Here is a 24,342-nt window from a genome sequence, read left to right as displayed (position 1 = left end):
AAACATTGATGAGAGAGAAACATCGATCAGCTGCCTCCTGCAGACCTTTTACTGGGGATGTGCCCACAACCAAGGTACATGCCTTTGATCGGAATCGAACCTGGGATCCCTCAGTGTGTAGAAGCAATGCTCTATCCATTGAGCCAAACCGGCCAGTGCCACATTAGTCTTTTAAGAAAATAACTGGGTAGCCATGTTAGAAGGTCTGGAGTCTGAAAGGAAATACCTGTAAGCCCTGTTATAATATAACAGTATTTGAGAGTAATGATGAGGACCTCCATTATGGCAGGGGGAGTAAGGAAGATGAGAACCTTAACTTAGGAGGTACTTCCAAGAAAGTGAATTAATGACAATTAATTAATGACAATTAATGAATTAATGTGATGAGAGACAGGAACTAAGCCATTGGTGATTGGTATTTTTCAAGCCTCTGTCGTAGGTCCCTTCCCTTTCCATGCCATATATATGCATCCAACTATCACATATGTACTCTATTTTCTCTTTTACACAAATGAATTATAAGTAGATTTCTCCAGCCATCTGCTTAGAACTCCAAATCTATACATCCATCTCACAGCTTGAAATGTCTTCTTAGGTATATTATATGTACCTCAGACTCAGATGTCCAAAATCAACCCCAATTTTATTCTCTTATAGGATTCAATCTCAGTAAAGGTCATTCCCACCATGCCAGAAACCCATGTGGTGTCCATGGTACTTTCATTTTTTCCTCACCCTCATATCTAATATCACTCAAAATCTTTAAATTTTATTTTCTAAGTATCATTTGAATCTGTCCATTATCTCCAGTCCCACCCCAAATTACTGTCATCTCTGGCCTTGATATCCACAACAGCCTCCAAAATGCTCCTCCCACATCCATTCATACTCACTCTCCCTACTACTGTGGGAATGAACCTTCAGAAACATCAATCTCTTCATAGCATCTCTTTCTATTGAAAATGGTTTGAATGCTTTCCAGTGTTCTTGGGCTGAAATAACAAAATCCTCAATGTGGCCTAGAATGGGTCTTAATATCTTCTCCTGCCCTCTGTGCCACATCGTGTTCTGACCTCAGCTTTCCATAGGAGTGCCTTTCCTGACATCCCTGACTGGGTTGGAGGCCTATACATAATTCTCATAGCACTATGTAGTCTCTATTTACACCTTAGCACAGGTGCAATTTTGCATTTATATTTGTATTAGCTCACAAATGTTTTTCTGACTAGATGGTTGTTAGGTTTGATCAAATAATTTAATTGATACCCCCTCACCTAGAAACTGACCTTTAGGCCACTTCACCATGGACATTTCTTTTTGCTTATACCACATTCTACTTGCTAAAACCATTCTCTCTACCCTCTGGACCTTCCCAGGATCTGGACCTGCCAGAGAATTCTCCATCCAGAAATGTCCCATCCACAGTCTGTTAAAAAAAACTCTGACTCTCCATCTTTGGGTGCTGATGTCATTTTGGGGCTCAGCCCATCTGGGTTTGCAATAAATTTATAATCTCTCATCACTTTGGCCTCGTGCATTCCTCCTTCAGCGACCCTAACAATTGTAAATGCTATGATGCAGGGCCAGGTCTTTATGATCATCACTGAATTCTTTAACACACAGCCTGGTACATATTAGGTACTCAATAAATGATTGAGTAAAAACAGACTAAATGAACAAGTCCATGATTCCTAATGAGTAAGAACAAGAGATGGATGAATTTATTGATCAAAGTTGAGAAGAGAGTTGGACAATGTAAAAAGTTGGGCAGATGAATTCAGTTTGGGTCACGGTTAGACTGTATTTTCAGATACCTATAGAATGCACAGGAAGATAGTGGTATATAGATACAAAATACTTTTCAGAGAGAAGTTAAAACTGGGAGTCATTGTGTACATGTACTTGATACTTTGCAGTGATAAGAGGACAGGTACAGGGAAAAATTGCAAGCTCAAATGCCTCCAGGGACCACCCAGAAAAGGTATGAGTGAAATAATGAAGTAAGAGACGAGTGGCTGTAGGTGTGAATTGGAGGATGTGTGCTCTGCTGTAAGGTATGCAGGATCAGATTAAAACAAAACATTCTAGCAGCAAAACAAAACATTTCTACAAATTCCATTCAGCCTCTGGGAGAGCTGACTGACATTATCTTGAATGAAGGCAAACAGTGTCAAAGAGAAAGCCTAGATATACAGAGGAGCAATTTGTGAAGGGGAGGAAGTTAGTGAAAGATCATAGAAGAGAGACTAGTGGAGGGTAATCTCTTAGAAGCCAAGATGAGGAACTCTTTAAGGAAAAGGGGTGAATCAACAGTATTAATGCTTCTGAAGAGTTCAGTACAATGATGATTAAAATTAGGCCACTGGATTTTGCCAGTTAGGATTTAGCAAAAGCAGTTTCATGCTAAACTCAAGCTAAAAATCTAGTTTTCAGCTCTTGAGCCAAGTTGATTTTGGCACTTTTTCTACAAATTCAGTTACCACAAAGCACTGTTTCTAGTCTTATTTTACTCAATTTCCCTTTTGCTAAACATAAATATTTCACATTCTAATTTTTTTAAAATATATTTTTATTGATTTCAGAGAGGAAAGAAGAGGGAAAGAGAGATAGAAACATCAATGATGAGAGTATCACTGATCTGCTGTCTCCTGAATGCCCCCTACTGAGGATCAAACCTGCGACTCAGGCATGTGTCCTTGACTGGAATCAAACCTGGGACCCTTCAGTCTGCAGGCTGATGCTCTATTCACTGAGCCAAACCAGCTATGGCTTCACATTTCCCTTTAATGTTATTCTTAAAATGAAGTTTAAAATACAACTTAAATAAAATCAAAGCAATTGTTATTTTGAATATGCTTCATAATATTATAATTTGAATATCCAATAACCTGGAGTGGTACATGGAATAATTATTGTCTCCTTTTTATAGGTAAGAGTAAAAAACTTAGCGAGTTCATGGATTTATCAAGGATCACACAACCAGTTAAATGCTCCAACAAAAATTAGCTTCAATCTGGGCTCCTCCCATATTGCTGATCTGGAACCTTCCTGGTTAGACTACTTGGTGGTATGCTATTGCCAATATCAACCAAGCATACCTCTACCAAAGGAAACACCCATCTCCCCTTCCCCCAAGCAAACTCTGCAGACAGAGCAAGCCCAGCAGACCATTGTTCAGAAGCTCAACTTCCCCCCTGGAAAAAGTCATGCTGCTTGTTGGACCTCTGAATGTCAGAACCTTCTTCAGACTGGAGATAGGCTGACTGCTTTTTTATTATCTGCCCCTGCAAGTAGTTTCTATGGTTATGTCTCTAATGGAAGCTGAACCTCATCTCTACTGAGAAAGCCCTTCTTTTAGATATATGATTTGAGTGGTAGGGAAGCGGGATCTGCTTGGTACCTGCTACTTGGAATCACTATGCCCGAGTCTGCAATTTGGCAATCTCATTCTGGCAGGTCAGATGTCAGGGTCACTGAATGTGTACCTCAAGACTTTTTATTGACACAAAACTAATGGCATATGATTACCTCTTAACACTTTGCCTGGTAGCCTCAAAATACAGTTTCTGAAAAGTTGCTGCCAAAACAATGTTAATTACTCTAAAGTAAACCCCAAGAATATCAGAAGTGCTTGATTTTATGTATAAGTGATATTGATAGCACTAATAGCTTTTTTATTGAGTGAGTGAGAACAGTGTGCCAGGGGTTTTATAAAGGTCACCTGTGAGTTAACAGCACCCCTTCAAGGTAGGCCACCTCCAATCAATACTTGCCTCAGGTCACAGAGCTGTTAAGTGATAGACTGGATCTGAATTCCAGTCCATAGTGCTTTGCAGCTCACTCTCCCTCCACATAGTAGGCTTTAGGGACAAATTAGGATAAGTAATGCTGAAAAAGGGAGCAGGTTCACTAACATTATTTTACTACATAATAGTGTCAATGCCCAAAATTCAGGAAAAGGAAAAAAAAAAAAAAAAAAAAAAAAGCCAGGCAGTTGTGTCCACATTCTCTGACTCATGAGAAACATCAATTTTCCTCACCAATCTCTGCCTCCACTGCCTTCCATTGCCATGTTTGTTGCGTGCCATCTGGAAACTTCCAGAACCAGATTCCAAATCACCTGACTGAATTGCTGATACCACATAACTCTGACCTACAGACTTTAAATTTCTTTTCCCAACTCTCAATTTTCTTTCTTAAGGAAGGGTCAGAGTAGTGCATATTAACATATTTTATCTTTTTCATACTAGAGGTTTTTATGTTGAAAATTCTAGTACAGATGCTGGTTACATGCTGTCTTTTAAAAAGAATATCTGCTTAACTTTAATCTATTACTTAAAATATGGAATATACCAAACCCAATTGTTATATAGAATCACCTAGAGAGAGTTTAATGGAAAAGCAAGGCAGCAAATTAATACCACATGATTAGCTTGACTAATACTAAGTTTGTTTATTCAAGGCCCCTCGGAAGAATGGACTGTGTTTTTAAGATATGGCTTGTTTTCAATATCTGTACAGAGACTTGTTGCTACTGAACTGGACATTTAATTTTCCACTTATTCATTTCCCCCATACAGATAGCTCTTTGGCTATCATTATGTGCATAATGCAGGGGAAAATAATGATAACAAAAGGGATACAGAGAATATCATAATTAAACCTGCATTTGCAAAATACACTCACTATACCCAAAACATCCTGATTGCTATAATTAGGTACATTAAATTTTCAGCAAATATCTTTTTAAACAGAGGTTTATTTAAAGTCATAAGCAGAGAGGCAGCTTTCAGAATCATCTTATAACACAAAATTAACTAAATTTACCTTTGATTCGTTTTTAAATCACATATAAAGTGAAGTCAAAATGTAAAATCAATAGATTTGTGAAACATTAGAGCATCTTTTCTGACCTTCTAGGACAGGTTTATTTTTTTCCTCATATGAATTCTCAGTAACATAAGCCTATGAGTGTACCACTGGCAAAGGCAGTAACTTACTACCTCAAGAAATGGTTTAAACTTTTATTTTATGGTTGCGAGATTAAAGTTCTGAGCAAATACAGTTATAGGGGTCAATGAAAGAAAAACATCTATGTGAGAGAATGGTGTGACCACAAGTTAAAAAAAAATTCACTGTTTTTATAAAGAAAAAACATTGGTAAAAGAGTTAGAAATGATGATCAAAAGGGATTTAAAGCCAATTACTGGAGAGAAAAACCCAAGCTATGAAATAGATTTCAGGACTTCAAATCCTCTTACTCTTCCTTTTTCTACATTATGATGTTGGAAGTTTATATGCAAAATATTTCTCTCTGAATCCCATCTAATGGGCTGGTTGAGAGTGGCAACTGCTGATATACTGAATGGTGACCTGCAAAGAATAAGCAAAGACAAAGAAACCAATTTCATAGCAGCAAACAAACAAAAAATTTACTAGAGAAGTAAGGCTTAAATATAGCTTTCTCCTCTAGAGAGCTCTGCCTGATTGTGGACAGAGCTCAAAACCAGATTTTAAAAGCATCACAAACTAGTTCCATTTTAAGAGCTCTGCCCAAGATACCTTTAATAAATGGAAAACGCCTTGGGTAATGAGAAGATAGTAATGCAAATACTCCTCCAGGAATTGGGGACACATATTTTACAAAATCCATGTCCTCAAGAGCTGTTCCTCAAACACACTCACTCCACTTCCAAAAATGAAAATAAGGATCCTTCCTTTCCTACAGGAATATTAATTGAGAAAACTGCTTTATGTGGCCCTGTTCCATCCTGCCACTTCCTGTCCCATCACCAGTGCCAGTGCCCAGAGATGAAACCCACTCCTGCTAAAGGAGGGGAGGAGGGGCAGGAGGAGGACAGAGGCCACAGCCAGGTGGGGACCTGAGTGGCAACTGGGCCAGGGCAGGTGCTTGAGAGGGTTTTTGCCATTTGGGAGGATAATATCATGAAATTAACATCTTTAAAAAAGAAATTCTGCCTCAAACCACTTTCCTCTCCAGTGATTTTCTTGAAGTCCCTTCTTATATAATTTTAGTTCTTTGAAAAAGGACACTGACTCTTTTGATCTAGTAATTTAAGGGTAATTTATTGTAAAGTGGTAATTGATTAAGATTCAGAGTAGATAAAGCTCTCAAACTCAAGCGCGCGCGCGCCCTCCCTCTCTCTCTCTCTCTCTCTCTCTCTCTCTCTCTCTCTCTCTCTCTCTCTCTCTCTCTCTCTCTGTCACACACACACACAGGGGTGGGGGGTGAACTTGGCTCACACCTGAGTATTCCTGACTCAGGCTTTCAAAATAGAATCTATGGGGCTGTGACAGAGGAGTTCTCACCAAACTTCTGATCCCTGTATCTTTCTATCTTTCTGCTCCTCACCCTCCCCACTGTACACTAGAAGTAAGTCTTAAAAAGTAAGTTCCCTGATGTCAAATTATGTTGGTTTAAATTCATAGGGAGCTATAACTGATTGATCTGAAGAACCTTCTAAAGTAGAAGGAAGTTGGAAATGCCAGGTTACTTCATTTGGCAAGGGGTAATCCTAAATATATTTAAAAATTCTATTTTTGTTCTGTAGTGATTATGATGAATGACCCATCACTATGGGGGCAGAGAGGTATCTGTTATAAGCAGAAAATGAGGGCTTTTATGAGATGCAAAATCTCTTTGCTTGTTGTGATCATGCATGTTTTCAATCTAGCATGCAATCCAGGAATGAGCTTTCTTTTTGTTTAATAATAAAACAGCTAACCACATCATAAAGAAGAGGTTGATTTGCTGGTAATGAAGATGGCAATTGTGGATACAGACAAAAGGCATGGAAAGTCAAGTTTTATTTCCTCAGAAGTCATGTTCTGGCCCTCCAGGGCATTGGGCAATAAATCATCCCAGCTGCCTTCCTTCCACAACTCCTATAATCCTTAGGCCAGGTTTTCCAAGGAACCTGTTTTCTTCCTTCCCTCATTTCAAAATCTGTCCCCTTCCCCAGTGGGATGAGTTCCTGCTATGCCTGGATGAGATTCCAGGTCATTGTCAAGGTCAGATGGGTTAGAAGATTGGCTCTTCCTTAAAAGGCAGTGTGCTCTTGCCTCCACATAGCCAAAGTGAAAGGTGATCCTGGATCAGAGAAAGTCCAACTATCCCTCCCTCACTCTTTGTACACTCTTTTCTCCCCAAGGGCTAAAGCCTAGTGCAGTTCAGGTCAGAGCAGTACATAACACATAGGGAACATTTTCTCTTGCTGCTTTCTCTGGTCCAATTTCCCTCTTGCTGACCTGGCTGTTTGGCTCTGAAAGGTCTAAATCTCGATGGTGCATATATAGTCCATTGGCTAACCTAGTAGTCAGCAAAGTGGCTGATGGGTCAAATCCATACCTCTGCCTGTTTTTTTAAAAGTAGAATTTATTGGAATCCCATATTGCCCATTAATTTATATATTGCCTCTGGCTGCTTGTGTGCTACAATGGCAGAGTTAAGTAGTTATGACAGAGACCATATGGTTTGTCAGCAAAGCCAAACATATTTACTAACTGGTCCTTCATAGGGAAAATTTGCTAACCCTTGGTTCATGTCACTGTAAAATGGACCTGAAATATTCAGTGTTTGGTTACCTACAACTGAAACATTCCTAACTAATAGACTGAGGTTTCAGCATAAAACAGAGCAGAAATTATCTGGGACAATCTAGATTAGATTAAGGGGGAAATTGGTGTCCTAACAGTCCAGCCCAACTCATTCAATTTATATATATATTGGGGTTTTGAACCAATGCACATTTAATTATACACTATGAGAGGCCCAGCATGCATGAAATCATGTGCGAGTAGCTCGTCACCACGAGCCCCTCCATGCTGCACAAGCAGCAGCCCCATGCCCCACCACGCTGCTGCAAACTATGAGCCTGGCCCCACTGTCCCACCTAGAGCAGCTCATGGGTGGCAGAGCGGGGGCGGGGGGGGGAAGGGGCAGATAGGGAGAGGGACTGAGAGGTGCTCCATGCACCTCCTGGTGACTGATCATTTGGTTGTTTAATGTTATGGTCACTGGGTTTTTATAATATAGATTACTTCTCAATTTGCCATTGTTTCTCTCAGGCCATGAGAGTCAGGGTTTGGCAAAACTGGCAGTGGAGGTTGGCTCAGTATTATAGAATGTTCCAGTGCCTCCAGAGATTCCCAAACAGTTTTCAGAATCCTCAGAATCAGTTAAGAAACTGATGGGCGCCATCTTGGTCCCTCTATTCTTAGTCCCTCTGAAAATGTGTACATGAGAAGTCTACCTCAGGACCAAAATATTCTTGGATTCTTAAGCAAAATGCCATCTAATAAATACTATCCAATTTTATTTTTTCTATCTGTGTGTGAAATAATTATATATTTTTATGTTTTGCAAGTGCGCACATTTCATAAACACTCTACCACAGTAGGAATTCTAGTGTGGTTTCTGCTTTCGTGGAAGTTACTCTGTAACCCAAAGAAATAGATAAGTAAATAAAAAATACATTCCATTTTGTACTGAAAAGGAAACTATGAACAAGATAAAAAGGTAACTGACTAAATGGAAGAAAGTATTTGAAATCATATATATAATAATACATATCCAAAATATATAAAGAACCCCTTCAACCCAAAAGCAACAAACAAAAAAACAAAACAAGACAAAAACCCCACAAAAACACATACCAAATAATCAAATTTAAAAATGGGCAGATAGCCCATCTAGTGTGGCTCAGTGGTTGAGCATCAACCTATGAACCAGGAGTTCACAGCTCAATTCCCAGTCAGGGTACATGACTAAGTTGTGTGCTCAATCACCAATACGTGTATATATGTGGTAAGGGTGTAGGAGGCAGCTGATCAATGATTCTCTCTTATCATTGATATTTCTGTCTCTTTCTCCTTCTCCCTTTCTCTCTGAAATTAATAAAAAATATATATTTAAAAAGAAAAAGAAAAATGGGCAGATAATTGGAATAGAGATTTCTCCAAAGAAGACATAAAAATGGCCAGCAGGTACATGAAAAGGTGCTCACCATCACCAGCCATCAGGGAAATACAAATCAAAACCAGAATGATATATCACCTTGCACCTGTTAGAATGACATGATCAGAAAGAACAAGTGTTGGTAAGGACATGGATAAAATGGAACTCTTGTGCACTCTTGGTGAAATTGAAAATCAGTACAGCCATGGAAAACAGTATGAAGTTTCCTTAAAAAATTAAAAATAGGCCTACCATCCATATAACCCAGCAATTATGTTCTAGGTATTTATCCAAAATAATGACAACACTAAATCAGAAAGGCATATGCACTCCCATTCATTGTGGCATTATTTACAATAGTCCTGGATTCCTCCCTTACAGCCATGGCAGCAGCCCTGGCTTTGTCCTAAAGGGCATCTGGTCTGGTCTAATTATCATGTTACAATTTTATTATTATAGATTATGTTGTATACCTGAAACTAAGATAATGTAATGTGTTAATTATATCTGAAACAAAACAAAACAAAACAAAACAAAACAAAACAAAACAAAAAAACACCCAAATCCCAAATAGTTACTTTGCCTACATCTCTGGAGAGTGATAACTAAGTGTTGAGGAAGTTGCAATGAGGCAAGTGGACAATTTGAATAGAATTATTTAGCAGAGTTACACCAAGGATTAGTACAAACCTTTTAAACATGTGTTTTCATGGAGAATAAGGGAAGAATATTCCAGCTTTTGGACACTTACTAATGGCTGTTATGGTCAATAATGAAGATAATGATGGTTGGAAGCCATTTGCCAAGGCTTGGAAGAAGTATGAGCTTCGTTTATAAATGCCAAACTTAAATGAGGACAACAATTTTCCAGTGCATAAAATCTTTCACTTATCCACCAGGAAACATGATAAAATATATAGAATTGCAGTTTCCATGGGCCTTTAACAATTCTTTCTGGCTTAAGTATTTGTGTCTCCATAAGAATGAAGAATGAGTGCAATGAAAAAACAAAATAGAATTCCAAAGCCATGGTTAAGGATAACACCTGCAACCTGGTTAGACTGCAATACTCAGCCCATAGGAATAATTACGTGACTGCTAATGTCAGTAGGTGTCAGCAGAATGCATCCCTGTAACAGCTGATTTACATTATAGTCCTAGTTCAGAGATAGAATAACTGAAAACAGGTTTATAGTTCAGTCTATCAATTCTACAGAAAGATTTGGAATAAAAGATCTTTGAAGGAAAATGAGAATCAATATAAAGATAATTGCTTGGTTTCCACAAAACTCTACAGTATGGGCAAAGGATGCATAGTGTGTTTCAGAGGTGGGACTCAGAATCTGTGGGAGAATGTTTCTTTGTTCTATCTCACTGATCATATAATTTATGAATGGAAATCCTTAGATATATAATCTGGTTCAATCTCTCATTTTATAATGAGAAGTGTACTGATGTGTATTTAAGAACTGGCTGGGCAAAATGCAGTGTCTAATAATATGAAGGATGCAAGTAGACACAACAATGAATTGGATATGGACTTTATCTATCTTCAGAGAGTTTACAGCATACGAATGGAACAAAGATATAGATCTACTAGAGGCCCAGTGCATGATACTTCTGCACTGGGGGGGGGGGGGGGGTCTCTCAGCCTGGTGTGTGCCCTTTCACAATCTGGGAGCCCTTAGGTGATGTCTGTCTGACTGATGGCTTAGACTTGCTCCCACTGGGGTACGGGCCTAAGCTGGCAGTCAGACATCCTTAGCACTGCTGTAGAGATGGGAGAGGCTCCCACCACCACCAATCCTTTCGCCAGCCATCAGCCTGGCTTCTGACTGAGTGGCACTCCCCCTGTCGTAGTGCACTGACCATAGGGGGCAGCTCCTTCATTGAGCGTCTGCCTCCTGGTAGTTAGTGCACATCATAGCAACTGGTCATTCTGCCATTCAGTTGATTTGTATATTTCCCTTTTGTTATATAAAATATCTATATCTGTATCTATCTATACATCTACATTTACATCCTATATAATAAAGAGGTAATATGCAAATAGACCGTCATTCCAACACACAAGATGGTTATCCCCATGTGGACACAAGATAGCCACCACAAGATGGCTGGCAGGGGAGGGCAGTTGGGGGTGACCAGGCCACCAGGGTAGGGAAATTAGAGGTGACTGGGCCAGGAAGGGAGGGCAGTTGGGGGCAACCAGACCTGCAGGGGAGAAGAGTTAGGGGTGACCAGGCCAGCAGGAGAGGGCAGTTAGGGGCTACCAGGCTGGCAAAGGAGGGCAGTTAGGGGTGACAGGGCCAGCAGGGGAGGGTAGGCCTGTAGTGGAGGGCAGTTGGGGGTGATCAGGCCAGCAGGGGAGGGCAGTTAGGGGGAGGATCAGGCTGGCAAAGAAGGGCACTTAGGGGTGACTGGGCCAGCAGGGGAGGGCAAGCCTGGAGGGGAGGACAGTTGGGGGCAACCAGGCTGACAGGGGAAGTCAGTTAGTCGTGGGACCAGGCTGGCAAAGGAGGACAGTTAGGGGCAACCAGGCCTGAAGGGGAGGGTAGTTGGGGGTGATAGATTGGCAGGGGAGGGTAGTTAGGGGCATTGGGCCATCAGAGGAGCAGTTAGGCATCGATCAGGCTGGCAGAGGAGTGGTTAGGGGTGATCAGGCAGGCAGGCATGTGAGCAGTTTGGAACCAGCAGTCCTGGATTGTGAGAGGGATATATGACTTCCTATTTAGGCCCCATTCCACCTCTCAAGGGGTCACAGGCTGGGCTGAGGGACACCCCCGCCTTCCCTCACTCTCGCCCCATGCATGAATTTCGTGCACCGGGCCTCTAGTCTATATATATCTAATATTACAAAGGAGAAAATATGCACTTGCATTTGAAGATCTCAGGTTTAGAGTCAGTGCTATAACCATTCAGGGGAAGGACACCTTCCTTCTTTTGGAAGGTGCGATAACAAGAAAGGTTTAGTGAAAAGTTCTCAGCTTAAATTAGGAAGTAAAGACGTGGAATAGGACTAGGCACTGCTGGAGACACAGCAATAAAAAAGACAGTCCATGTCTTCATAAAAAATTAGGGGTGTGGGGAATAGAGATTAAAAAAAATAGAACTGAAGAAAGGAGAGTGGATTAGTTGAGCTCTTGTGTACCTCTTCCTGTTGCATTAAAATACAGAGAGGAGGTAAACAAAGAGGCTCTGCATGAGAACACACAGGAAACCTGAACACAGAGTTCTCTCCTCCAGCACACACTATCTATAGCACATGATTCTAGTATTCTGGGACTTTGAGCTTAAACACATACTTGGATAATGTAGGGAAGCAAGGAGCACATTCTGGTTTTTATTCCCAAATGGTGGAATAAAAGTGTCAGGTGGTTCTCCTCTATTTTGGGAAAATAGCTTTACTGTGGTCTCTGACCTTTGGGAGATGTTTACCAGATTACATGAGGAATTTCTTATTGTTTTTTTTTAAACAGAGGATTCAAATGATCTGAATTTGGTGATTTTGTTCTTGACTCTGTGCTGGTTCAGCCCACTAGGGAAACAGACCCAGTCAGGAGGGGGAAAAGTAATCGTTATGTGAATATTTTTCTACTGATTATTTGTGTCAATGGAGCAGAAATAACTCATAAAAGCATTTTTTTTTTTTTAGAATGCTGGAATGAGATGAAAATGCAATGGCATTTTTATATGATCTTATAATAATTTTTGTCATTATTGGTTATGTCATGAGCTACATTAGTTATGCTTTGTGAAAAATAGATTATTTTCTAATATAATATATTATTTAAGACACCTAGATCTCGAATTCACTTTCATAAACATATACAGTAATTCATTCTACCAAGAGAATTATTATAGAATCTTCTCTTTATTCTCATAGCCTACTTCCTCCCTGCTCTTGCAAAGTTTTTTTTTTTTTTTTTTTTTTTTTTTTAATACCCTGTACTAAGTAGGTCATGATTCTTCAGACTTTCCTGTGGGAAAAGGAAGAATAATATGGTGCAAATTTTTCACACCTGAGGCATAGTTAAGGCAATATGTTTCATCAAATTATCAATGTACCAAGGTAATATGCAATGCCAGAACAGCATATAGTATCATTTTTAGGTGCTCTGGCTCAGTAAAGACCAACTCCACATTGTGACAAAAGGGAACACCTACTTCATATGGTTGTTGCAAAGATTAAATGACATATTAACTATAAAGCGCTTAGCATAATATCTGGCATATAGAAAACATTTGTAATTATTATCTCACCCTCTAAGAAGACTAATACCTGAACTTCAGATTGCAGCTTTCCCTCAGTGAACACCAACAAAGCTTCCACATAACCTCTCCTTAGTCCAACCATCTCCAACTTGTCATCCAATGTGAGCTGAAGAGCATGGCATTCATTCAAAATTACAAGCAAGCTTTCCTCTGTGAATTTGTAATTTATCTTGGAGATATATCATGCATGTGAAAGGGAAATGTCCCCTAAATGAGCTAGAGAAAGCAATGAAAAACAAAGAAAGAAGGCCAAATATGTCAGGATCTGGTCTATTTTTTCCATCACCATGTGCTGTTCTTATTAAAGGGAGATTCTCACACACCCAGAAAGGGAACAGCAAAGCTAGTTTTGTTATATAGCATTAAGGCTCATCTAGACATTTTAGGGATGTAGTAAGCCATAAATTTTCTCCAGTCCATAATCATCTTTGGGAGATTAAGTACTCATAACGTAAAACATTTTTGACCTTTGAAATATTATCAAGATCTTTAAAATATTTTTTCCCCCAATAACAAGGCAAATTTATGAAATGTTCTTTGTCATGTGAAATTGAAAACTTCTTTCTAATTATACACCAAAAAACAGTTCTATTTTCTCATTGGTCAGATTGTTAGCCTAGATAATAGAAGAGAGGTAGACAGTGGCACATGGGCCACATCCAGCCCACTGCCTATTTTTGTAAGTAAAGTTTTTTTTTTTGGTTGCACCTAAGTTTAGTTACTTACATATTGTGGCTACTTTCACCTTTAACTGGCAGAACAGATGAATCGTTGCAATAGAAATTCTGTGGCCACCAAAAATTATCTTGCCTTTATATAAGAAGTTTGTCAAGCCCCAATCTAGATCATTCTCTTATGTAGAAAGAATGAATTCTGCTTGAATAATAGATGCCTATCAGACAATTTAACATTTTTCCGTGTTATCAAATTCAGACACTTTACTGATTAGAATGGAAATGAGGACTTGGAGATAGAAATAGTAAGTTGGGAGTTAGGAGTGAGTTATTCATTCATTCATTCATCCATTCCACATAACATACCACCACTACTGTAAATACTGGCATAAGAATGTGAACAAAATAGGTAAAGCCTTTGGCCTAGGGAGGGTAAAGTTGATGAGAGAGACAAATAGTGAGCACTTCATTAATTCATTTACTCACTCATTCAGTATCTGTTATGCACCAGAAAATATTTTGTTACTGGGTATATTCAATCAACTACACAAACCATATACTCTTTAATGAAATAAATAATAAGCACATGTGAAAATAGAAGGTATTGGTAAGTGCTATGATGAGAATACTAATTAAATCATATGAGACTGAGGTTTGTTTTTTTTTAAATAAGTCAAAAATGGCAATTGTATATGGTTCAACTTATCAGGGATATATGCTAGAGAGTGGCTTTTCTTTTTTTTTTTTTTAAATATATTTTATTGATTTTGTACAGCGAGAAAGGGAGAGAGAGATAGAGAGTTAGAAACATCGATGAGAGAGAGTCATCAATCAGCTGCCTCTTGCACATCTCCTACTGGGGATATGCCCGCAACCAAGGTACATGCCCTTGACTGGAATCGAACCCAGGACCCTTCAGTCCCCAAGCTGACGCTCTATCCATTGAGCCAAACTGGTCTCGGCTAGAGAGTGGCTTTTCAATGACTTTTAATTGTGGGGTCTGAGGAAACTTCATTGAGAAGGTGAATCTGAGCTAAGCTTTGTATGACAAGCAGCATCTTGCCCTGCCAATAGCAAAGATTTCAAGGTAGGGAGAGGAGTAGTTTGTGCAAACATCCTAAGTCCAAAATAAGCTTGACTTGTTTGAGGAAGAGACAGAAGATCAGAGTGGCTCCTGAAAACATGGTCTGTGGGGAGAGAGGGAGGAGATATGGCTGGAGAGGTAGTCAGGGCTAATTCAGATGAATAAGGACACTGGCTTTTATTTGAATAGTAAAGGGTGGCTTTCAAATAGAAAAGTCACTCCATATTATTTATGTCCTTTGAATTTTTTTTTCATTCTTCTTGTGTGGAAAATTGACTGTGAGACCAAGAACTGAAGCAGGAAGATGTGTTAGGAAGTCGCATAGAGATGATAGCAAGGAAAGGTGGAGAAAGTGAAGAATCTATAGATGTTTAGGAGTTGAAATCAACAGGAGGTAGTGACCGTGTGGATGTGAATAAGCAAGAAAGTGGGGGCTTATGGAGGATGCTTAGCTTTCCAATTTGAATACCTGGCTAGATAGCTATGTGACTCATTAGCTTGTGAGCACCAGAAAGAATCAGGTCTTGGGGGAGATTTATATATATAGTACAGCCTGTTGAGCTCCAATCATCCTTAAGACATACCATTGGCTGTGTTGAGAAGTCTGGGAACTCAGAGAAGCCTGGGTTGAGTTGTATTATTAAATTATGGGAGGAGAGATGAAAAGGGAAGGTAAGGTGAATAAAATCCCTCAGCCAATATGATGGAGTTCAAGGGAAAGGTATAGCAAAAACTTGTTTCATTAACAAATTCTGTGACCTCAACTAGTCTGTGCTCAATGCCTTCATCTATTAATGGTAGAGTTAAACTAGACTTGGGTTTTTCTAGACTCTTCCAAAGAGGTGATGAAGGAGCTGGAAGGGTATAGCAAAGGCTAGGTATTCAGATGTTGACCCCCTGCTAATTCTCCCTCATTGTCAACTATTTTCCCCTCAAGTAATACCCATAAACATTCAATCTTGTATTAATCATATTGCCAAGGTGTTTTTTTTAAATTATTTTAATCTGAGGTCTAAATAGTCATTTCTTGTTTATTCTGTGCATTAAGAATACTTTTTATTGATTTAGATGATTTTGAATGTTTTCTTTGAGTGAAACTTTTGTGTTCATCCTTTTTCAATGGTCAAGAGGGGAGTCTTACTGTTGAAAATTATTGGCATGTTTTCAGGCGGAAGTTAGATTTCTTTAATATCCCTTAGCATAGACATTACATTAAAACAGCCAATAGCATGATTCATTGCCTTGATTTTTCCATTTGACAAAATATACCTAGAATGATATATGCAGTTCTTGAGAAAGGTTTATGACCTGAACTTGTTCCCCAGCAGCAGATCATATCTTAAAACACTAAATTATGGTGTCAGCAGATTTAAAAAGTTGTTCCTTGCGATCACTTTTCAAGATCAACAGGTTTGGCAGAATTCCAGGCTGCATACCTGGAGGCAACATCGGGAAACATTCCAGGTTTGAAACCTTTCCACTGTCATAAATTAAGCATTCTGCTCATTTATTAATCAGACAAGGGCAGTAACAATGCTCCTTTTCCTGACCGGAATGGGGTCTCTCCCCTCTGGGATGTCTAAAGCATTTTATTGATGTAAGTCATATCACATACAATCCTATATGGCATCAGCACACACATCTTCATTCTCCTGCTAGTTGTCCCATTTATAAGGCCATGTTATATCTTTAATTCTCTCACATATGATGGCAGAGACTTATTGTCAGTGACTGACTGACTAGCCAAAAAAAGTCCTCATTGTAAACAATAAAAGAATATAAAATGCAATTCATAAACACTATCCCCTTTATAATTCCCTACTTCAGAAAAGCATTACACACAGTTAAAAGGATGATAAAGTCATGCTTGCCAAGTAGAGGTGAAGACAATGAGACTGGTGTACCCAAAGTGGTCGATGTAAAAATTTATATCTTTGCCAGGTCTTGCCAATCCAGGTTTGGGAAGCTTTACTTACAGTAGCCATAAAGTAAATTTTACTTATGTTAAGGACACATTAGGGAAAAGGCAACGGTATGACTGATTTTTAAATGGGTTAAGACTTGGGATCATCATCCAAAAAGGATTTTTAAGGGCCACATAATCAAAAGTTGTATTGTCCCACACATTCTTAAAGCTAGGGACTACCTTATCTACTTATGCAATAATATTAATAAGGTAATCACCAGAAATGATTTTTAAAAAGAATTGTTAAGAAATATTTTAATTTTAGAAATAGTCTACTAATCCAATTAAAGAAAAGAATAAAATTCATTTTAATAACAGTATTATAAGAATATTTATAATACTGTTATTAAAATGACTTACAAATAAAATTTAAACCTATAAATAGAAAAAAACATCACTGAAAGACCCATAAAACTGTGCCATTTCACCTAGAAATCCTTGGAATTATTTAATGAAAGCAAAGATCTATATACATAAAGATGTTCACTGAGTTGTTTTTAATCCAAATCAAGGACTGGAGTCAATCAAAAGTTTCAACAAATGATAATTTAGTAAATAATGTACACCAATATTATGGTGCTTTATTTAGCCATTAAAATCATGGTTATGAATGGTAAACAGAATCATGAAAATATGTTTGATATTTACCTGGAAAAACTTTTTTTTAAAGCAGATTAAAATATGATATACAACCAATATATACATAAAGTTCTAGAAAGCAAGAAAATCATTAAGATGAATATTGGGTATTTTTTTCTATTTCTTTTGTATAATATTGTTGCTTTTAAAAATAAAAAAACATATAAACAAAAAGGCAGACTTCATGAGAGTTAATAAGAAATAGCTAAGTAATATCATAAAAATCTAATATACAAATTGTCCCCTCAGGTGGTCATTTGACCCTGAGACCTGGAGTTCCACTGCTTGCTATGACATGTGCTGACCAGGGATCAGTGTGGCACATGGTGGGCATCAGGAACATGGTACTGGCAGTGGAAGGCAGTGGAGGTGCTGCCAGACCCAATGGGCCTTGAGGAGAGCTGGATTGCGGTTGGATGGTGGAGCAGGTGAGTGGGCAGCACCAGGCCAAGCTGTTGCAAAAGGGGTCCCCATTGCTGTATCCATCTGCCCACATAAAGTGACCAGTGGTGGCAGTGGGTGGGGCCACTGCTCAGCTACCAGGTGCTGAGAGAGCTGAGTGGGATCTCTGCAGGCTACCCTGAGGGACCCCACCTGTGTACAAATTCATGTACTGGGCCTCTAGTACAAGATTAATGTCAGAAAATAAGTGGTCCCAGACAGACACACACTTCTAATTCTATATCTAGTTGCAATGGAACCGTGTTTTGGGGTAGATATTTAGAACAATTTGATATTTTATAGAATCACTTTTAATAAAAACCTTAATTTCATTTTTTATATATTAAAACTTGTCAGAAGTGTTTTGTTTTTTGTTTTTTTGCTGGGAAATACCATTTGGTGTTCCGCTAAACCTTTGAATTCATTGTGAACTCTACAAAAAGAGTAGGTTGAGAGAGGGGAATATGTGGATTTGCCACTTTGAGTTCCTTGGTTTTAATTTTCCTGGGCCACTGAGTTCACATGCCAAGGTCAGAATTCACATTTTTAGGAACATTCAGAGAAAGACCTCATTTTATAAATTCTACTCATTCAGTTTTAAGGTCAGCCGAGTTTTTCTAGCTTTTCCAAATTTGACCTAGGGAGAAGGAGAGGACATAGGAGGAACATATTTCCACAGATTGTAAAAAGAAGAGCAGGAATAAATAATGCTTTCTGGAAAGAGTTTGCTTTTTTTTTTTTTTTTTTTTTTTTTTTTTTTTTTTTAAATCTTAAGTCCCCAAAAGTTTGCTAGTTTGCTGCATCCCATCCAACTCTCATCTCTTCAGGGCCCCATGAAGCATAATAATAAATATAAGAACAGGTTCCCGGGACTGAGCTGGTGTCAGGAATCATTTCAGTAAGACTGCACACACGCTCATTAAAATGCATCGCATTCCCCGCTTGCTCTGAGTGAGACTGAGGACTTCTCACGCCTTGCTTTACACAACTGCTGGGGTTGTGGCCCTGAGGAAAAGGAGTGATCCTCCACGCAGCTCTGGCTGTCCCTGAGAGCCACCACAGGCATTTCGCTTCTCTTCCAGAGCTCTGTAATTGGGGTGGGGGCGGGGAGGAACTTGGCCCTGAACTGAAATGGCGATGGGAGAGAAAGAAAGCAGGCCTACCTTAAAACTTTCCAGTCTTTGAGTGGATCCAAGTCAGAGATTAAGGAAACCATTGTCTAAGAGGCAGCTGAAGGCGAATCCAATCGGAGAGGAGGGAAGAGGGGGTGGGTGCAGGGGAAGAAACCAGCCAGCCTGCTTCTTGGCTCAGGCCAGAGCCATGGGGCGCCCAGCACAGCTCTTCTTACTTCTAGGATTGATAAGCACTTGTCCTGGCTTTTCTCCACCCCCCAAATCAATCTTGTGCTATATTCCTTCCCAGCCCCGGCTCATTTCTCCACACCACCGTTTAAAGCTCTTGTAATCTGCTCCAACTGATCAAATTTGACCTTTTTGTAGCCCACTTTATTCCAAGCACAGCTCTCCGTTAAATCTCTCTTTATTAACACCGTCCTCCTTGGCTTTCTTTTGGAACAAACACAGATCAAGCCTGAAGCCTCCAGACTTTACCCGCAATCATTTACAGATTACTGCAAGCTGCAGCCCTCTCCTCCTTTGGGGCATTGCTGCTGCCTCAGAGATTTTGCTTTCAGATTCCTGTCAGAAGACTGATTAGGTTTCTTTGTGTGTGTGTGTGTGTGTGTGTGTGTGTGTGTGTGTGCGTGCGTGCATGTGCGTGCGTGTGTGTGTGTGTGTGTGTGTGTGTGTGTGTGTGTGTGTGGTTCTGGGACACCAGCCTTGAGTTTAGAGCTTCCCCTCAGAAGCTGTAACTACATGACTCTTAGGATTTGTTTTTGAAAAATAATTTGGAACCGGGCTGCTAACAAGCTAGAATTTACTGTGTTTTCTGGCAGAGATTTTGCAGCACTGTGTTTCTGCCCTCCTTTTTCTCGTGTTTTAAAAATAACATGAAGCGGGGACGGTGCAGAATCTAAACATTAAGAAAAGAGGGCGTGGCTTTTTCCTCCTTCAACTTGTGTATCTTTTGCCCTTAGTTTAAAACTGAACATCCTTTGGGTAATCATCTGAAACCATTCATAGCAGATATTTTTAAAATATCAGGAGCAGGCCTGTTTGTCTTCAGTGCCCACAGCGACGCCTGTGCTGATGTAGGTTTTTCCTGAGTGTATGGATTTCTCATGGTTTCTCAGGTCAAGATTTTCATTACATGTGCGTGCCGCAGGCGCTTTACTTGGTCTGGCAGTCTGTCTTGGTAACAGATTCCTCTTTTTTCTCACACTTACTTTAAAATTAATTTTTAAGGTTATTACCATACATGGAAAGTCAGCTTCACTGGCCTAACACACCTATTAGGATTTACCTAGGCATACGGACTAGGTAAAGGCACTGATCTTTGCTTCTCTTGGCTAAAAAAATTCTAGGGAGTGTTGGGAGTGTTCAGGACACTCTTGTACTAACCAGAACTTTGCCTCAGAGGAAGAGTAAACATTTGAAGAGAATATGGTGTGATTCAATGTTCTGTAATGACCTCGCTAATTAAAATTGTCAGCTGGGAGGAAGGGTTCCAAGTTTTTGCCTTCAGGCAGAACCTACCAAGTAAGAGAATCTGTTCTTTCCATAGGCAAAGAGGTGGTGACAGCTTTGGGAAACATTCCCCTTTTATTGCCAGGAAGCTCTTCTAGTCAATCCCAAATGCCCCTCACAGCATATTAAATCCACTCCCTATTTCCCTATTAGCCTTTTCTCTAAGAACCCTATCCTTAAAGTATGCAGCAAATCTTCAGTTTAGATGTTTTCTCTTACACAGCCCTAGGTACTTTCTTTAATGGTCATAAATTACTCTTCAGAAATGAAACTATTTTTATGCTATAATTAAAGAGAATTTCATACCTTTTACAAAAACCATTGCCTTTCTGGGGCTTCTTGCTTCTTTCCCGGCTGTCTTTGCTGTCCCACTGTGGATCTTGGGCCACAGTGTAATAATGTGTAAACATTTACATAACACGTCTAATCCCCAAGTACTTCACCGAGTGTGGGTGATAATAACAGCATTTGTGCAGAGTGTACCTCCAAAGGGTTCTGAAAGCTTAGATAATGAATAAAGTGTTTCTCCCTTTAAAAAGTTCGCAAGAGAAAAACAACAAATTATAATGCAATCATTTCTGTTACTATAATGACATCATCCTTATATCATTAACCACCACACCCCTGAGCCCACATCTGGGAAAGGAAGGGGATATGTCTTTAACCCTTGGAGTTCAGGGTTAATGGATGAAAGGGGGAGGGACTTAGCTTTCAGCCAAAGGACGAAAGGACAAAAGCATGCTCATAAATTATGAAATACTGCTTCGAAGCAGTAGGCCTTCCAAAATCTTTTTAAAGGCAGTAGAAACTTTCCCTTGAATAAAATCTTGTACCAAGTCCAAGAACCGAAACAAATAAAAGTGAGTTTATTACCAGGTGCGAGGCACTGTTCTAATTTCTTTGGGTCTGTTAACTGTTTCAGTCCTAGTAACTAACTTGTTAATGAGGCGAGTTACCAGGCGCACACACATTTTGTTAACACACATTAGGATCTTTGCACATGTAGAAGAAAGCAATGGTCTGAACTAGTCATGCACAGGGTGTATGTGGGTCCTAAAAGGTCTGTCTCTGGGACCCCCTGGAGCTACCACTGCAGAAATATTGAAGCAGAGTGAGTGTGTCTGTTTGGGGGTAGGGTTGGGGTTGGGATCAGGTTAAGGGTGAGTAAAGAGGGATTGCATGAATCTTGTGCTTTCACTCCTTAAGGAGGGCACACTTTGAAATCCACTTCCTAAAAGTACTTGATGTGACAGAGTTAAATGATCTTTTAAAGGCTGTATTAAATGGGCTGAATATTTTGCTCTTCTCTTTCTTAATTTAGAAAATCAAGTGTTTTCTCAACATGATGTAGATTAATTCCATGCTTTATATCTTGCAGATTTCCTTCTCCTGTTCCCCTAAGCATTCCCTGATTCTGAGCAGCCTCAGATCAAATGGATCCATTTCTTACCAAGAAAAAGACAATCAGAATGATTTACCACTCACCTTCAACTTTAAGGGTGATTACTAAAAAAAAAAAAAATACTGGCCTGTCCAAAACAGACCAACTATTCATCTGTAACTCAGAAAAAGCAGTAAAAAACTTTCTATACATAAAACTCAAAGGTTAGGACTAACCTTCAGAAACTTGGGCTAAAGATGTATAATTTTCCATAATGTTGTGATATATTAAATAAATTACAAGATTTCATTTGTCTTCTTTTTCTTACATTTTGACAAATTTACCCCTTTAAAAATCTATTTTTTTGTTGCTTATTATGGCTCAATACTTGCCTTTTCTGAATGGTCCCAATGTGTTAAAAAAAAATCAATCAACTTAAAGCAACATTCATGATTGTCCTACTATTACCATCAGCAAGACTTATAATTCTCTTTTTCATATAAATAAAATCTGTGATACCCTTCCTTCTCCTCAAATACAGAATCCAAAAGCAAAATCCAAATCCAAACCAAAAGCAACCCCACTGTTTATACCTCTTTCATCCAAACAAACAACACCCCAAGCCTTGAGCCAAGAACCCTATGAGACTGTGAATTCCACATGTACTGAGATTACAGTCACCAGGAAGCAAATTAAAATGCAGAATCTCAGTGAGGAGACACCAGCAGGAGCCAAGGCATCTGCATTTCCTAGCAGACCCAGGGGCTTACAGAACACCCTGGGAAATGCTAAGATAGAGCTAGCAAGCAGAAAGACGACCCTGGTCATGCAGCATCCCAGGTGGGTTTTCATATGGTTGTGGGCTATGTCATTGGAGTTAGAGGTGTGGATCTGTGGGAACTCATCTTATAGGATACAGAGGAGCAGGAAGCACCTGGAGGTGTGAATTAGCCGACAAAAAAAGGGAAACTATTAGATTCTGTTGGATGAACTATTAAATAGAGCTTCAGAAAGAGGTATGATATCTCAGGAAATTTCTCTCCCATAAAATGTCTAACTTTCTGATCATCAGGAATTAAAAAAAAAAAAAAGCAACCTTCCTAAGAAAAAATGGAAAACGTTTCTTTATGTCCTATTTTCATTTTCTCTCCCTTCATCTCCAATTTCTGATTCCTAGGAATCTGATTAAGCTAAGTGTTTCATTTTCTTGTCTCAAACTTATCTACGCCCAACTCAGTTACTTCCTGATAAAATTTCCCCTCCTGCTTGTTCCAGATTTTTCTTTTTCTTACTTGCCAGCTTGTAACCTTTTTTTCAAGTGGGTAGGGTCTCTCTCTCCCTTTAAGAAACGGAAATGACTAATTGGAAATGCATTCTACTTCTGTTAAAAGAAGAGTTCCTGGTCTTCTGATGTGCCAGAGTTTTAAAGTTGGCAGATGGAGTGAGCTCAGAAACTCCAACACTTGTTCTTGAAACTCGAAATAGGATCCAGCTTTGCATGCTTTTCATAGCACACTACAGTGTGGCAAGGATGATAAACAGGGGTTGCCAGATAAAATGCAGCACACCCTGTTAAAGTGGGATTTCAGAAAAAACAAGGAGTACATTCTTAGTGTAAGTATGCTCCAAATATTGCATGGGACGCATTTACAATAAAAAACAAAAGCAACAATAACAACAAAAAAACACCCAATCATTTGTGTATTATCTGAACTTCAACTTTAACCTCATGTCTTGTGTTTTTACTTGCCAAATCTGGCAACCCCATGCTAGACTGACTTTTAAATAAAAATGACAACATAACTGTGATTATTATTTTTCTTTTATGGATTTTTATAAAGGTGTTCCAATGTCATTAACTAGGCATTAAAATACATTTATTTAAAGGTTCGTAAAGCTTTATAAAAATTATATTAGCTGTGATAAGCCAAACATAAAAAGCCCTACTTCAGATTGCTTTTTCAGCAAAGCAGTGATATGATCAAAGCATGTCTGTCTTCCAATATTGGAAATAAGGAAACGACACACAGCCCTCTTGTCTTTAGACTGGCTAGCTGATTGCATTTTAAGTGTTGATAAGATTGATGTGTTCAAAAGCACTGAAGCTCATGTTTTACGAATTTCTATATTTATTTTATACAGTGACTTAACAGTTAATTCAGCTGCTGTGTTTTCTTGTTTTTGAACCAAGCATCAGCTCCTACCATAAGAAATTTGCACCTGAACAGTTAATCATTCATCTTCAGTTACATAGAATGTG

At 39.1% G+C, this 24,342-nt stretch overlaps 1 protein-coding gene across 2 annotated transcripts in view; it reads right to left on the bottom strand.

The window, feature by feature from the left end:
• Nucleotides 1-21,158, bottom strand: part of CELF2 (CUGBP Elav-like family member 2) — a 534,510-nt gene extending 513,352 nt beyond the window's left edge. Inside the window, exon 1 of one of the 2 annotated variants that reach the window (XM_045588688.1) lies at nucleotides 21,008-21,158. In XM_045588688.1, coding sequence (XP_045444644.1) covers nucleotides 21,008-21,111 — 104 coding nt within the window. In that variant the 5' untranslated portion in view covers nucleotides 21,112-21,158. Of the gene's footprint in view, nucleotides 1-19,219; nucleotides 19,696-21,007 lie in introns of those variants that run through there. The other variant, XM_036407861.2, reaches the window with a different exon arrangement.
• Between the last annotated feature and the right edge of the window lie 3,184 nt (nucleotides 21,159-24,342).

The sequence above is a fragment of the Pipistrellus kuhlii genome, unplaced genomic scaffold, assembly GCF_014108245.1.
Source record: "Pipistrellus kuhlii isolate mPipKuh1 unplaced genomic scaffold, mPipKuh1.p scaffold_m20_p_1, whole genome shotgun sequence".
In the NCBI taxonomy this organism is placed as follows: Eukaryota; Metazoa; Chordata; class Mammalia; order Chiroptera; family Vespertilionidae; genus Pipistrellus; species Pipistrellus kuhlii.
Note: the sequence above shows the minus strand (reverse complement) of the source record. Positions and strands in the feature narration are given on the sequence as shown.